Below are 16,565 nucleotides of genomic sequence, written 5' to 3'. Positions count from 1 at the left end.
ACATAAAAATGGAGGAAGAAAACATTAAAAAAAAAAAAACCCACTCAAAAATAAAGAATGCAGTAACTGAAATGAAGAATATTTTAGAGGGACTCAACAGTACATTAGATGAAGCAGAGCATCGAATCAGTGATGCAGAAGATAAGGTAGTAGAACACACCCAATCAGAACAGCAAAAAGAAAAAAAGATCCAAAAACATGAGGATAGTTTGAGGGGCCTCAGGGACAATATCAAGTGTGCCAACATTTGCATCACAAGGGTACCAGAAGAAGAAGAGAGAGAGCAAGGAATTAAAAACCTATTTGAAGAAATAATGGTGGAAAACTTCCCTAGCCAGACGAAGGAAATAAATATACAATCCCAGGAAACACAGAGTCCCAAACAAGATGAACTCAAAGAGGCCCACACCAAGACACTTCACTATTAAAAGGCCAATGGTTACAGACAAAGAAAGTATCTTAAAAGCAGCAAGAGAAAATCAGTTTGTTACCTACAACGAGCTCCCATAAGTCTGTAAGTGGATTTCTCAACAGAATCTTTGCAGGCCAGAAGGGATTGGCAGGAAATATTCAAAGTGATGAAAAGCAAGAACCTACAACCAAGATTACTCTACCCAGTAAGGCTATCACTTAGAATTGAAGGAGAGATAAAAGAATTTCCCAGCCAAGAAAAAGCTAAAGAAGCTCATCAACACCAAACCAGAATTACAAGGAATGTTAGAGAGATTTCTTTAAGACAAGTAATAATAATAATAATGCTGATTATTATTATTATATAATTATTATAATAATAATAAAAACAATTATAATTATAATTACTATATGGCAATAACTACATATCTATCAAAATTACTTTAAATGTAAATGGATTAAATGCTCCAATCAAGACAGGGTGGTTGAATAGATAAGAAAACAAGACCCTTACATATGCTGCCTACAAGAGACTCATTTCAGGTTGAAAGACACATACAGACTGAAAGTAAAGGGATGCAAAAAGATATTTCATGAACGTGGAAATGAAAAAACAAAAGCTGGAGTAGCAATACTTACACTAGACAAAATAGACTTTAAAACAAAGGCTATAAGAGAAGACAAAGAAGGACTCAGTAAATGCTACTTTGAGGGGACATGTGCATCCGTATGTTCGGTGCAGCACTGTTTACAATGGCCAAGATGTGGAGACAGCCTGGTGTCTGTCGATGAATGAATGGATACAGAGGAGGTGGTACATATATACACAATGGAATATGAGTTGGCCAGAGAAGGAAATGGGCTCTTGCCACCTGCATTGGCATGGATGGACCTGAAGGGTATTGTGCTGAGCGGAGTGTAAGATACAATGTAATTTCGCTTATATGTGGAATCTAAAGAACAAAATAAACAAGCAAACAAAACAGAAACAAACTCATAAATACAGAGAACATTTTGATGGTTGCCAGACACGAGGGGGTTTGAGGGCTGGTGAAAACGGGAAAGGGATTAAGAAGTACAAATTGGTTGTCACAAAATATTCGTGGAGATGTAGGGTATAGTATAAGGAATATAGTCAATAATATTGTAATAGCTATGTATAGATTATCAAATTTAGATTAGATTTATCAGGGTAAAAGATGAGAGGGGTTTGGAGGGGAAGGGTGAAAAAGGTGAAGGCATTAAGAAGTACAAATTGGCAGTCATAAAACAGTCATGGAGATGTAAGGTAAAGCACAGGGAACATAATAATGTGGTAATAACTATGTATAGTGCCAAGCGGGTCCTAGACTAGTACCTACCAGAGCGATCACTTCTTAAATTATATAAATTTCTAACTACTATGCTGTACACCTAAAATTAATATAATACCGAATATCAACTGTAATTGAAAAATTTTAAAAGGGGGAAAGGTTAAGGGGAAAAAGAGGTTAAAAAAAAGGGTAGAATGATTCATTCAGAAGATCACCATTTTCCCAGAATTGATCTTAAAATATTTTTCAATTTAATGATACTTACTGATGTTTCATAAATCATTTTATTTGTTTCTCTAAATGCATTTCTTAGAATTAAAACAAAATAATAGGAGGAAAAATTGGGTATGTATATAGGATAAAAAGGTCAAATCCTCTCTACCACTTACTTCATGGTATAGGTATATAAAATTATTGCATCACACAGAAATTATGTCAAAGACCTACAAAATCAGGCTTTAAACACTTAATAAACTTACAATGAACCTATTTAACATCTCTGCAGATTGATTCTAAGTCTGAAAAGGCTTCCTTTTCAGACTGAGATTGGGAAATCTGTAAATAACAGATATCAAATTGGCTAGAGTCAAGTGGCTTAACTACATGCCTCTGGAGGGTCAATGTCCCCACTTACCATTGTCAAGAGCTGCATCCTCAGGCAAATCCACATCAAGCATAAGGTCATCATCCTCAAGGTCACACGATTCAAGATTATTCAGAATATCCTGTAAACAAAAGAGGTAAAAAATGTTATAATTTGGCTCAAGGATGTATATTATCATGAGTTGTGGAAACATGACTATATGATAATATGAATCACTCAATTTTTCTAAAACAAAAAGAATAGATTGAACTGGTTTCCCTGATTGAGCTATTCGTAACATCCTTCTCCTAGTCTTCCTCCCCACCAGATTTTATTTTGAAAAACTTACACTGTGCTCACTATCTGCAAGGTACTGTTCTAAGCATGTTACAAATATCATTTCTTTAACCTTTAACACAACCCTATGATTTCATGACTAATACAATTCCCATATTCTAGGTGACGAAATTAATGCACAGAGAGCCTAAACACCTCGCCAACATAGAATATGAACACAAGTGGTCTATCACTTAAGTCCACGCATTTAACAACTTCCCTGACAACATGAATAATCAAAATTGGTAATGTACCTCCCAAAATGTATTCGTATTTGATGTGGGAGGTTGTTTCATTATCTCTAGGGATTGGGCAACGTATGCAAAAATAACAAAATAAGCCTTTAACGATGTGATTATTCCACTCCTTTCTTGTGCCAAACCTGCCTACTACTGCCTTCAGCACCACTACCAACTCCTTGGTTTGCCTTAAGTCATTATTTTCTATAATAGAACTGGAACTGTCAAACTGGTATAAGCAGCCCCTCTTGTGTTCTATTTGCAACCTTGCTAGCTATCATCCGTCCTTAGAAAAGTAGTATTTTGCTTTCAAAGACTCTTGTTCTAAAGTCTAAATAACTAAATAAACAAAAACTAAGTTTAAGGTAAACTCAGTTTGACTTACAGCCCACTAGTAGTGGATCCTTCCAATCTAAGAACTGATCCAACACTGTATGACCATTCCTTAGTACACATAAGAAGATCCCAAATTCACAAAAACACCTTAGATTATGGCCTTTAAAAACTCTTATAGAGGGGCCGGCACGGTGTCTCTGGCAGTTGGAACTCAATGTTCCTAATGCAGAAGGCTGCCGGTTCGATTCCCACATGGGCCAGTGGGTTCTCAACCACAAGGTTGCTGGTTCAACTCCTCCAATCCCGCAGGGGATGATGGGCTGTGTCCCCTGCAACCAACAAAGGCGACTGGACCTGGAGCTGAGCTGCGCCCTCCACAGCTAAGATTGAAGGGACAACAACTTGACCTGGAAGAAGACCTGGAAGTACACACTGTTCCCCAATAAAGTCCTATTTCTCTTCCCCAATAAAATCTTTAAAAAAAAACAAAAAACAAAACAAAAAACTCTGGGTAATTATTTAACCTTGGCACAAGAAAAGTATTTATTTCATATAACCTCTTTTGATCGTGAAAGATTTACTATCCTTAATACAGTCTTCCTAACAAAAATCAAGAAAAAAGATGAACATGAAAAAAACTGGCAAAGGCCATAATGGACAGTTCACAAAATAAATATAAAACATTGCCAATAAATATGATATAGGAAAGAATGCTAACACTAATGCTGATTTATCACGATTGAGAGAAATCTAGTACTCATCTATACTCCAGATAGTATTAGATTCATATAAACTTTCGGGAGTCCAATTTGCCAAATTTTAGCTAAAACTTTCCTTTTAAAGGTAAATTTTCCTTCGTAAGCATTTATGCCTTAGAAATAAACAAATGCAGAAAATGTATATATAAGTATGGTTATTGCAGCATTGTTCAGAATGACAAAAAAGTAGAAACAGCCTAAGCGCCCAACACTAGAAAATGGTTAAACGGAAAGAATGTAATAGTCATATAACCGTATCGTTAGTGAAAAAAGATAATAAAAATATATCTATAGACATGGAAAGATGTTAATTGGGGGAAAAACAGACTGGGTTGTTTAAATGCTTTGCTCTTAAAAATAATGTTTCAATAAATCTTTGTAAGTCAAAAGTAAATTGAAATAAATGAATCTAACTGTGTATCAAGTTGTTGGCATAACACTTAAAGAGAAACTATTTCAAGTGGGGGGAAATCCTCAAACTATTTTCAGTAATTGTAACATGGATAGTAGTACGGTTATTACTCTAAGATGGTTGTGTATACGTGGGTATAAATGAAAGGAGTTGTATTGGTCTTTGTTGAAAAATGGATTCTCATGTTAGGATAAGTAAACTAAAATGTGAAGAACAATGAAATTAAATAAAAATTCTACGTTTGTGAATGTAAGTGGGAAGTATCAGTATGAACACAAAATGTTTTTCATCTTAAACAAAAAAAATTAATTTCTTCCACTGGAAAGGACTAGATGTTAACCAAAGAGGGGAAAAAGGTCTCTAACACTACAAATTCAGTACAGAATTATCCATTTTATGAAAAAAACACACACACAAAACATTGTATAATATGCATACCAACTTATTTGTAACTGTATATTTTAGGATTATGGGTTTTTTTTCTTCTTTTTTCATTTAGAGTAACTGTATTTTCTCATTTCCCGCAATAAGCACTGACTTTCATAATTTTACCCCCCTCCACCCCACAAATCATATGCTCTACAAAAACATTTGACTGTGTATGCATGAGCGTGTGTGAACCAAGATGATGCGAGGTGCCCCAGGCCAGATTTGACAACTAAGGACACAGCAAAGAAACGACGATAACAGGACTTCATTTTCTGTCCAAAGCAGGGCTGGCTGAGACTTTCCGATCAGCAAAAGGAGCACTGCCACCACTGCGCAAAAGGTGCTCAGCTTCTAATAACTAAACTCTACATTTGTTTTGTGCAATTTTCTGTGGGTTTCATTTTATAATGAAAGGTTAAAAAAACAGTCTTAAAGAATGGGAATGAGCCTGTTCTTATGAACGTAAAAGTGATGGTATAATTATAACATCACTTTGAAAAGTTACTTAAAAAGCCCAGTGGAAAAGGAAGGGAAGCACAATTAGCAATAGTTACAGGGAGAAAGGGAGGGAAAACCCTCCATTTTTATGCCTCAAGTTAACATTCAGCAATAAATCATTATAGTATATGAAGTTTCAGAAATTTATTCAGTAACATGGAAAGAAGCTCTGTAAAATGGGAGTGGGCGGAGATTACATATGTATACTATGACTTCACCTTTCATGCTAAAAAATACATTCAACTACCTAGATGATGATAAACCAAAGAACTGTTATAATTTTCCCTACATGAGACAGTATGTGCTTATGTTCTTTATATTCTTTCTGCTTTTTCTATAATAAGGACCTAGTGCATTTATAACAAGCAAAACTTCATGCTGGAAAAAGTCTACCTCCCTTGGCATCAACAGGCAAGTCCAAATCGCTCAAACATAGCCGGCTCCGGGGAGCCCTGAACCCAGCCCATCCATAAGCACAATAAAAACCAGAGCTACCTGTTCCTCCCGCCTTCACTCAAGCCATTCTGGCCTGGTTTTGGTACCTACTCTGCTCTCCCCAGAAACATCTCAGTATGTGAGTAATACATCTTTTCACACTCTCTTAGTACGTGTGTGGCACCACTGGTCTTGGCATCCAAACAAATTTTGGACGAGGGGAGTTGACACTGCCCCTTCATGTGGCAACCGTAAGATACAATTTCAATAATTCAACACACATAAAAAACAAGGTACAATTCTGAGCACAGGATATACTCATGTAAAAAAGAAAATACTTATCTTTGTCAAAAGTTTAAACAAATTACTCCACGATACTGCTGCCTTGGCATCCATTTTGTGTGGTCAAACAGCCTGGAGGGGCCTTGGACCCAAACTAGCCCCTCACATGAGTACATGAGCCAGATAACGGCCCTGGAGTCGCAGGCAAATGGAGTTCCTGATTCAGCTTCCCCAGCAGCCCATGTGAGCTTGGAGAAGACCCCGGGGAGCCTACCAGAGTACATGAGCCAGATAACGGCCCTGGAGTCGCAAGCAAATGAAGTTCCTGATTCAGCTTCCCCAGCAGCCCGTGTGAGCTTGGAGAAGAACCCAGGGAGCCTACCAAAACCCAGCTGTTTTTGGTGAATTGACCCACACAGCCTTAGCCCAGGAACCCTAAACACCCCAGCCACCAATGTTAATAAAGGCACATGCTCCCCATCCTACCACTCTCTCTGCACCGGTACGGCCCTTCGAGGGATGCTGTGGACCTTCCGACGTGGCCCCCAGAGGTGTGTCGTGGACTTCTCCTAGGATCTATGAGTAATGAATTTCTCTATTTCAATTTCCTTCGTGGTATACTGTTGAATAGGTGTTCACCATCCAACAGCCCGGAGTTCTATTTAATAAATGTTAATTTAATAAAGTCACAACAACCCTACAAGGCTACTTTCTCCCCTCAAACAGTTCCTTTACAGTACGGTAATTGCTAAAGTGCCATAAGTGCACATTGGATGGATATCTAAGTTTGACAAGTGAGAGACAACCTAAAACAACCTATGTAAAAGCCAAGTCAGAGACAACTGAAAGAGAAACCATACGTGACCTCTAGAACATGAAAGAGGAGAGTACTTTCTGCATAAACAATATCATTAAGGGCAAGGAAGCAAAAAACATAACCTATCCCAGGGGTTTGCAAAACTGTTTTAAAGGAGAGGAAGTAAATACTTTAGACTTTTCAGGCCTACAGACAAAATCATGTATATTGTGTAGGTATTTACTCGTATATAATAACCATTTAAAGTATAACCACTTGAAATGTAAAAAAATATAGTTTTCAGACTGTGAAAAAACAGGTAGTCAGATGTGGCTTACAGGATATAGTTTGCTGACCTGCTCTATTCATATAACTGCAAGTAGCTCATTAACACTTACTACGGACTGATGTTTGCACCACCCCACCCCACCCCACCAAGTTCATATGTTGAAGCCCTAACCCCCAATATGAGGGTATCTGGAAGTAGGGACTTTGGGAGGTAATTCAGTTTAGACAAGATCATGATAGTAAGCGAGGACCCCATGATGGGATTACTATTCTTATAAGGGAAAGAGACCAGAGCACACACGCTTTCTCCCCCTGCTACATAAAGGATACAGTGAGAAGGCAGCTGTCTGCAAGTCAGGAAGAGAGCTCTCACCAGGAACTGAATCTGCCAACACCTTGATCTTGGACTTCCAGCCTTCAGACTGTGAGAAGTAAATGTCTATTGTGTAGGCTACTTGGTTATAGTAGCCCAAGCTGACTAAGACAATACCCAGACACAGTGTGTAAGGGGAAGAGATAAGCAGTTCTACATTATTAAAGGGTATGAACTTTACTTCAATGACAGAGTATGACTGAGGAGTTTTAAGAAATGACAAATTGAAATTTGCATTAAAGAAATATTCTGATTGCAGTGCAGAGAATAGATTTAAGTGGGAAAGAAAAATCAGTTTTGTGGCTATTGCAGAAATCATGTGACATGTGATCATAGCCTGATGTTAATCAACGTCAATGAGAACGAAGAATAAGCAGTTATGAAACATACAAAGGAGTTAGGATCTAAAGAATCCAAGTTAACTGAGAAGTAAGAAAGTAGCCATGAATGGACTCCTTGGTTCCTGGCTTGAAAATAGACGGATTCTTATTCACGGAAATAAAAGTATAAAAAAAGAAGCCCAGATCTGGTGGGAGATGAAAGAATTAATATACAATTTTAAAACCTGATAATTTTGACATGCCTGCTGCATCTTCAAGGAGACATGTCCAGCAGGTAATTGAATATACAGGGGTATGGAATTGAGTGAAGAGATTTGAGGTGTGAAAGTCACCACCATAGATGGCAACTGAAAGATACTGAATAGTGAGTTTGACAAGAGAGACAGTGTAGAGTGTAAAGACTGGATTCTAGTATCTGTATTACACAATCTTCACCACATTCATCTTTATAGAAGGTCTACGTTTCTCCAGTATCAAATTTTGAGAAGAGCTATATACCAGAGATAAGATTAAACCTTTCAGTAAGGGTCCAGGAAAAGAGAGAAGGGAAAAAATTAATTTTTCTTCACAAGTCATCTGCACAGGCTACGAACTGTATTATTACAGGAAGAAAGGAAGTCATGTAGCATGGAGATCGGTTAACATGGGAAAGACTTTCTGCTCCATGTTTGTTGTTCTTTCTTCCTGACTGGAAACCAATATGCACACACACCTGTTTTAGTTGGGAGGCCATGTAGCACAACCGTGAGCTGGGTGTATGACAATGTAAACCTAAATCTGTAAACTCACTGGCTTCCAAAGCCTCCCCCACAAGCCTCACTGAAATTAAAACTCTAAGTACATATTGGTAGAATTGTCACAGAATTCCCTTGGCCTCTGGAAATGCTGTCCCCTTCAAATAAAGTAAATGGTGGGCCAGTGCTTCTTTCAATGAGTTTCTCTTTCCCTAATAAACTGGAGGAGAAAGCCTAAATGTTTCAAACAAATGAATGGCACAATCACCAGTTTGTTTTAATTATTATGTAATAAAATTAATTTTTTCTTTTGGTATACAGTTTATGGATTTTAAAGCAAATTTGTATAAACATCAATACAATTAGGACATAGATGTTTCTTCACTCAAAAAAAACTTCCTTGTACTAACCAGTTATAGTCACACCCTCTACCCACACATAATCCCTGGCAAAACAATGTTCTGTTGTCTATCACTATAGTTTTGTCTTTAATAATGTCACATAAATGGAATCACACATTATGTAACCTTTTGGGACTGGCTTATTTCACTTAGGAGAATGTCTTTAAGATTCATCTAAGTGACTGAATATATCAATAATTCATTACTTTTTACTGCTCAGTAGTAATAAAAAGTACCAGTTTGTGTATCCATTTACTTATTGAAAGACATTTTGGTTTTTCCAAATTTTAGCTACTTTAAATAAAGCTATTGTGAGCATTCATGTACAGGTTTTTGTGTGAATAAGCTTTCATCTCTCTAAAGTAAATAGAGAGGAGTGAGATTGCTGGGCGATATACTGAGTACATGTTTAATTCCATCAGAAACTGCTAAACCATATCCTGGAGTTGCTGTACAGTTTGCATTCCAATCATCAATGAGACTGGCCTTTCCATATGCCCCTCACAACTTGACTGCAAACTTGAAGACTGCAGACCTTGTTCCCAGTCTGGAACCCTGGTCTCTGGTTCCAAAAGATGCCATGGAGACCTTATTCACAAATTCTGTTTGTCTACTCTAACCTGCCCGAGTTACCTGAATGACTGACACAGAGTACTTATCTTTGTTTTGCCTAACTTGGAATTCTTGCCGGTCTGAAAAGCGATGGGCATTGTTCAAAAACACTGTAAGGCAAACAAACAATCCACAGTCACCCTGGGCCAAAAGATGGCAATTGAGACCCACGCTGAAAGACTGAGAGAAAAGGCTGAAGAGTTTCTTTGGGAAATTAGGTGATTCAAAAGTGCCATGGATACTGGGGACTATGGAAAGCCACAAAAATGCCCAGGGCAAGATGCATTCTGAGTAAAGACCTAAGAAGACCCAAAGTTTTCAACTCAGGCTGATTTCCAGGCTCAGAAGTAGCAAGTAAAGGCTAAGGTAGAATGTAAAAGGTCAGGCTAAGCTCTGAAGAACCCCAACGCAGAGTCAACGTGCAAAGACAAAGACAATGAAAGGTTTTCTATAAATCTGACTTTGAGATTTTTTTAAAATTTTACTTCTATATATTTCTTTGTTCTTTCTCTACCTGCCTCCCTCCTTCTTTCTCTTCTTCCCTTCCTCTCTCTTACACTCTCTCTGTCCCTCTCCTTCTGTCCCTCTTTTTTCCTTCTTTCTTTCTTCTTTTTTTTGGCTTTTGGCAGTCAACACAATCTCTGCATAAAACACTAAACAAACACAAGCTATGTAACACTGACTTCATAGACCCCGCATGACAAGATGAGAGACTTTACAAAAATACTTTAGAAAAGTCACTAAAAAGCAAGCAGCTGTAGCATACAGCAAGTAACAAAAACAGACCCTAAGGAAAGTGAAGTATATGATTTCCAGTGTTACCACATTAAAATATTTAAAATGTTCAGTTTTCAACAAAAACTTAGGGGCATGAAAAGAAAGTATCATCCATTTACAGAAAAAAATATATTAACAGAAATGATCCCTGAGGAAGTCCAAGCACTGAACTTAACAGACAAAGACTTTAAATCAACTGTCTTAAATATGGTCAAAGAGGTAAAGAAAGCCATAGGCAAAGGACATCTAAGTATAGAATATCAGAGAAGAGTACAGCATAAAGGAAGGAAAACAGAAATTCTGGAGGTAAAAGTATAACAACCTAAATGAAAAACTCATAAAATTTCTGGATATATATCCAAAATAACTGAAAGCAGGATTTCAAAGAGATATTTACACATCCACGCTCACCGCGGTATCATTCACAAGTCACGAGGTGGAAACAACCTAAATGTCTATCAACAGGCGAATGAACAAATAAAATGTGGTATAGCCATAAAATGGAGTATCATTCAGTCTTAACAAAGGAGGAAAGCCTGCCAGAGTCAACAACATAGATGAACCTTGAAGACATTACGATAAGCAAAACAGGCCAATCACAAAAAGGCAAATATTGTGTGATTCCACTTAAATAAAGTATCAAGCAGTTAAACTCAAAGTACAGTGGTGGCTGCCAGGGACTGGGAGAAGAGGGAAAAGGAGTTTGTTCATGAATATAGTTCCAGTTATGCAAGGTAAAAAATGTTCTAGAGATCTGTTGCACATAATAATTAATGCTACTAAACTGTACACTTTAAAATGGCTAAGATGGTAAATTTTATGTACTTTTTAAAACCACAATTAAAAACTTAGAAAGAAAAAAACTCACAATTCTTAAGAAATAAGGGATTATACCGGTGTAACTTACATTTATTGAACACCTACTTGATTCAAGGTACTGTGGTAAGCATGTCTATTATTTCATTTAGTCTTCATGAAAAAAAGAAATCACTAGAGAGTTTCAATAAAAGATTTGAGTAGGGAAAAGAAAGAATCAGCAAATCTGAGGAGTGGCAAATTGTAATTATTCAGGCTGAGAAAAAGAAAAAAAAAAAAAAGAAGAAAAGTAAAAAGCCTAAGAGACTTTTAAAATACAGTAAGGCATTCCAACATATGAATGATGAGAACTTCAGGAGGAGAAGAGAGTGAAAATCAGGTAAAAAGAATATATGAAAAAATGATGGCCAAAAATTTCTCAAATTTTCAAAAAGCATGAATTGACACACTGAAGCAGCAAAATGAATTACAAAAAGGATAAATGCAGACAGCCCCACCAAGCCACATTATATTCAAATTGTGAAAAGCCAAATCAAAGTGAAAATATTTAAAGTAGAAAGAGAGAAGCCATGCATTACGTTCAAAGGACCCACGGTAAGACGAACAGTCGAGTTCTCATCACAAAGCATAAAGCCAAAAGGCAGTGGGATGGCATTTTTAAAGTGCTACAAGAAAAACTCAACCAAGAATATACTGTCCAGGAGAACGATTCTTCTAAAATAAAGAAGAAATGAGGAATAATAAGATTGAAAAACAAACAAAAAGAGAGTTGACAACTAGTAGACCTGCCTTATAAAAGCACTATTAGGAATCATTCAGGCAGAAATGAATGGACAATAGAAAAAACTTGAAGCCACACTGAAACAAACAATAAAAACCTTAAAAAACAAAAAAAATCTAGAAAGTTTAAATCATAGATTATAATAAAAACCAGTATTATTGCACTTTTGGTTTATAATTGTTCTTTTTATTTCCTACATGATTTAAAAGACAAATATGTAATAGAAAAATTGTAAGTCCATGTTAATGGGCACACAATGTATTAAAATAAAGTTGTGTGACAATAACATAAAGAAAAGGGAACATAATTGTATAGGAGCAGAGTGTTTCTATCCTGTTGAAGCTAAGTTGTTATCAGTTCAAACTAGACTGATATCAATTTAGGATTTTCATTGTAATTCCCAGATAACCAAAAAAAATATTTTAAATATGTACATAAAAGGAAATTAGAAGAAAATCAAAACGGTACACTGTAAAAAATCAGTTAAACACAAAAAAGGGCAGTAATGGAGGAAATGAGAAACAAGAAAAGTATAAAACATACAGAAAACAAATAGCAAAATGATGTAACTATGTCATTACTTATCAGTGATTAAACACTGATGTAAATGTAAACGGGTTAAACATTCCAATCAAATGGCAGCGATTGCCAGTGTGGTTCAAAGTTCAAAAAAAAAATAATAATCCAACTACACAGTTACCTTGGACTCACTTTATATCCAAAGACACATGCAGTTTAAAAGTGTATGTTCTTTGCAAATAGTAATGAAAAGACAACAAGGGGGCCTACACTAGTATCAGACAAAACACTTTAAGTCAAAAACTATTACAAGAGACGAAGAAGGATATTATGTATAAAAGGTGAATTAATCAAGAAGATATACAGTTATAGACACATACAACCAATCCACAGAGCAAAATATATGAAGCAAACATTGACAAAGGTGAAGGGAGAAACCGAGTTCCATGATAATACATGGAAAGGTCAATCACACTTTGAATAATGGGTGGAATATCTACATGTAAGAATATATGGAAATTGAGGACTTGAACAATCCTGGATCTGAAAGATATATAAACATATAATAAAAATTCACACAACACAAGCAGAATACACATTTTTCTTAAATGCACATGAAATATTCTTCAAGATATACCATGTGTTATTCATAAAACAATTCTCAATAATTTTCAAAAGACTAAAATTATAAGAAGAATCTTCTTGATCAAAATGTAATGAAGTAACAGTCCAGCCCGGTGGCTCGGGTGGTTGGAGGGCCGTGCTCCTAACACCAAGGTCGCCGGTTCGATTCCCACATGGGCTAGTGAGCTAAGTCCTCTACAGCTAAGATTGTGAACAACGGCTCTCCATCAGCTGGGCTGCCGTGAGCAACTGGAGGTAGACGCTGGCTGCTGTATGCTGCCAGGAGCGGCCAGTGGCCAGCGTGAGTGGCCGGCAGCTGGCAAGAGCTAGCGTGAGCTGCTGTGAGCAGCCACCTACAACCAGTAACTGACCCTCAATCCTGGGGGAGCGCAAGGCTCATAATACCAGCATGGGCCAGGAAGCTCTGTCCTATACAACAAGACTGACAAACAACAGCTTGAACCAGAGTGGGGGCCAGGGGAAAGCGGAAGAAGGGGAAAAATAAAGAAATTACAGATCATAACAGAAAGAAATCTGAAGAATTTACATACGTGAAAACTGAATAACATATTCTTAAACAAAAATGAATCAAAGAAAAAATCATCACAGAGAAATTAGAAAATGCATAGAGAAAACTTAAAAAGAAAACACAACATCAAAATTTATGGAATGAAGCAAAAGCAGTCCTCAGAGGAAAATTTATAGCAGCATATGCCTGCATTAAAAAGAGAAAATATAAAAAACAGTAACCTAACTTTACAGCTTATGGAGCTAGACAAATAATAAAAAGCTAAACTCAAAGGTAGGAGAAGGAAAGAAATAAAAAGATTAGTGCAAAAAAAATAGAAAACAGTAAAACAGAAAATCAATTAAACCAAAAGATTTATTATTTGAAAAGAACAAAACTGACAAACCTTTAGCTATATTGACAAAGAAAAAAAAAAAACATGCCAAAGCATCTAAAATCAAAAGGGAAACAGAGGACATTACTACCAGCCTTAGAGAAAAGGGGGGAAAAAGGATTTTAAGAGAATATTATGATCAATAGTACACTTTTTAAGATAAATGGTCAAATTTCTGGAAGCATAAAAATTACCAAAATGACTCATGAAAATACAGAAAATCTTAAACTAATAACAAGACATAATCAGTAATCAAATATCTCCCAATAAAGAAAACTACCAAATCAGTAGCTTAACTGTTGAGTTCTATCAAACATTTAAGGAAAAATTAACACCAATTCTTTCCAACCTCTGCAGAAAAAAAATCAAAAACACTTCCTAACTCATTCTGTAAGTCCAGAATTACCCTCATACAAAAGCTAGACCAAAATCTACAAGAAAACTACAGACCAATATCCTTATGAATATGGATGTAAACACACCAATACAAGCAAATTCAATCAGCATACTAAAAGAATTACATAACATAAAAGTAGGATTTATCCCAGAAATACAAGAATAGTTCTATATATGAAAATCAATTAATGTAATACACCACATTAAGAGAAGAAAAAAACACCCCATCATGTCAATTTTATCAGATGCATCTGATAAAATTGAACATCCTTTCATAATAAAAATAATAAAAATACTCAGAAAATTAGGAACAAAATTAAACTTTAACATGATAAAAGGCATATGAAAACCCACACTTAACATATTCAATAGTGAAAGCTGAAAGCTTTTTCCATAAATCAGGAACAAAACAAGAATGCATGCTTTCACCATTGCTATTCAAGAATGTACCGGAAGTTCTAGCCAGAATACTTACACAAGAAATTGAAATAAAAGGCAACTGAACAGGAAAGAGAGAAATAAAACTATCTTTCACAGATGACCTGATCATATATATAAAAATAGAAAATGCCAAAGAATCCACAGAAGAACTGCTAGAGGTAATAATAAATTCAGCAGAGTTGCAGAGTAAAATATCAACACAAAAATCAGTTGTTTTTTCTATATGCCAAAGGAACAATCCAACAAGGAAATAAAGGAAACTATTCTATTTAATGTAGCAGTGAAAAGAATAAAATACAGGTGACCCTTGAACAACACAAGCTTAAATTGTGTGAGTCCACTTATACATGGATTTTAAACATCTCTGTTTAAGTGAACCCCCACAGCTCAAATCAAACTAATATCACATGACTCAATGCCCCAACACTCTAATCATGTTTGGTTTTTCTTGTGTGGCCTACCCTGATCCTAAGTCACCTCATTAGCATAAACTATAAGGGCCCACCATGAACAAAAACATTCTAATCAATTGGGAAATTCCAAAGGTGTAGAGGTTTCCATGCATGAATTGGAGATAAAAGCAGTTACATTCCTTATCATACAACACAAGACTTACTGTAAGACAAAACAAGACAATAATCAAGACAGCATGTTATTGGCAAAAGAACAGACACTTAGATCAACAGAACAGAAAAGAGAGCTCAGAAGCAGACTTGCACAAATATATTCAACTGATTCTGACAAAGGAGCAAAGGCAATTCAATGCAGAAAAAAGTCTTTTCAACAAATAGTGTGGGAACTCTTAGACAAAATTATAGTTGACCCTTGAAACACAGGTTTGAACTGCAGGAGTCCACTTATATGTGGATTTTTTCAATAAAAACTGTAAATGTATTTTCTCTTCCCTGTGATTTTCTTAATAACAGTTTTTCTCTAGCTTACTTTATTGTAAGAACACAGTATGTAATACATATAACATATAAAATATGTGTTAATCGACTGTTTATGCTATCAATAAGGCTTTTAAGTCAACAGCACGCTATCGGTAGTTAAGTTTTTGGGTAGTCAAAAGTAATAATGCAGATTTTCGACTGTGCGGGTATCAATTCCCCAACCACCACACTGTTTAAGAGCCAACTATATTTGCAAAAAAAAAAAAAAAAATCACCCTAAATGCAGGTGTTACACAAAAATTAACTCAAAATGGATAAGAGAACAAAATGTAAAATACAAAACTGTAAAACTTCTTGAAGTAAAGAAAAGTACAAGAAAAACTACATGACCTTTGGTTTGCTGATGATCTTTTAACTACAACAATAGCATGATCTATGAAAGAAAAAAATCGATAAGTTGGAATTTATTAAAACTTCTGCTCTGTGAGAGACACTTTTAAGAGAATGAAAGAACAAAGCACAACCTGGGAGAAAATATTTGCAAAACATATCTGATAAAAGACATATCCAAAATTTATAAAGAACTCTTACAAACTCAACAAAAAAAAAAATCAATTAAAAAATGAAAAAAAGACCTAAACTGACAACTTTATCAACGACATACAGATGACAAATAGGCATGTAAAAAGATGGTCAACATCAACTGTTATTAGGAAATGGCAAATTGAAAGCACTGAGTACCACTGTACACCTAGTAGAACACCTCAAATCCAAAACACTGGTAGGGAGGGGTTTGACTGCTGGTGATGACGCTGAGAAATGGATATTCTCACAGCTAG

General features: G+C 35.9%; 1 protein-coding gene across 7 annotated transcripts in view; it reads right to left on the bottom strand.

The window, feature by feature from the left end:
* The window catches only part of CCSER2 (coiled-coil serine rich protein 2), a 163,213-nt gene that overhangs the window by 88,533 nt on the left and 58,115 nt on the right, over positions 1-16,565 (bottom strand). For all 7 annotated transcript variants that reach the window (XM_081075360.1, XM_081075359.1, XM_081075356.1 and 4 more), the window contains one exon: positions 2,359-2,449. In XM_081075360.1, the coding sequence (XP_080931486.1) occupies positions 2,359-2,449 (91 nt within the window). The remainder of the gene's footprint in view (positions 1-2,358; positions 2,450-16,565) is intronic.

This window comes from Rhinolophus hipposideros (genome assembly GCF_964194185.1).
Source record: "Rhinolophus hipposideros genome assembly, chromosome: 15".
In the NCBI taxonomy this organism is placed as follows: domain Eukaryota; kingdom Metazoa; phylum Chordata; class Mammalia; order Chiroptera; family Rhinolophidae; genus Rhinolophus; species Rhinolophus hipposideros.
This window is presented reverse-complemented; position numbering and strand designations above follow the sequence as displayed.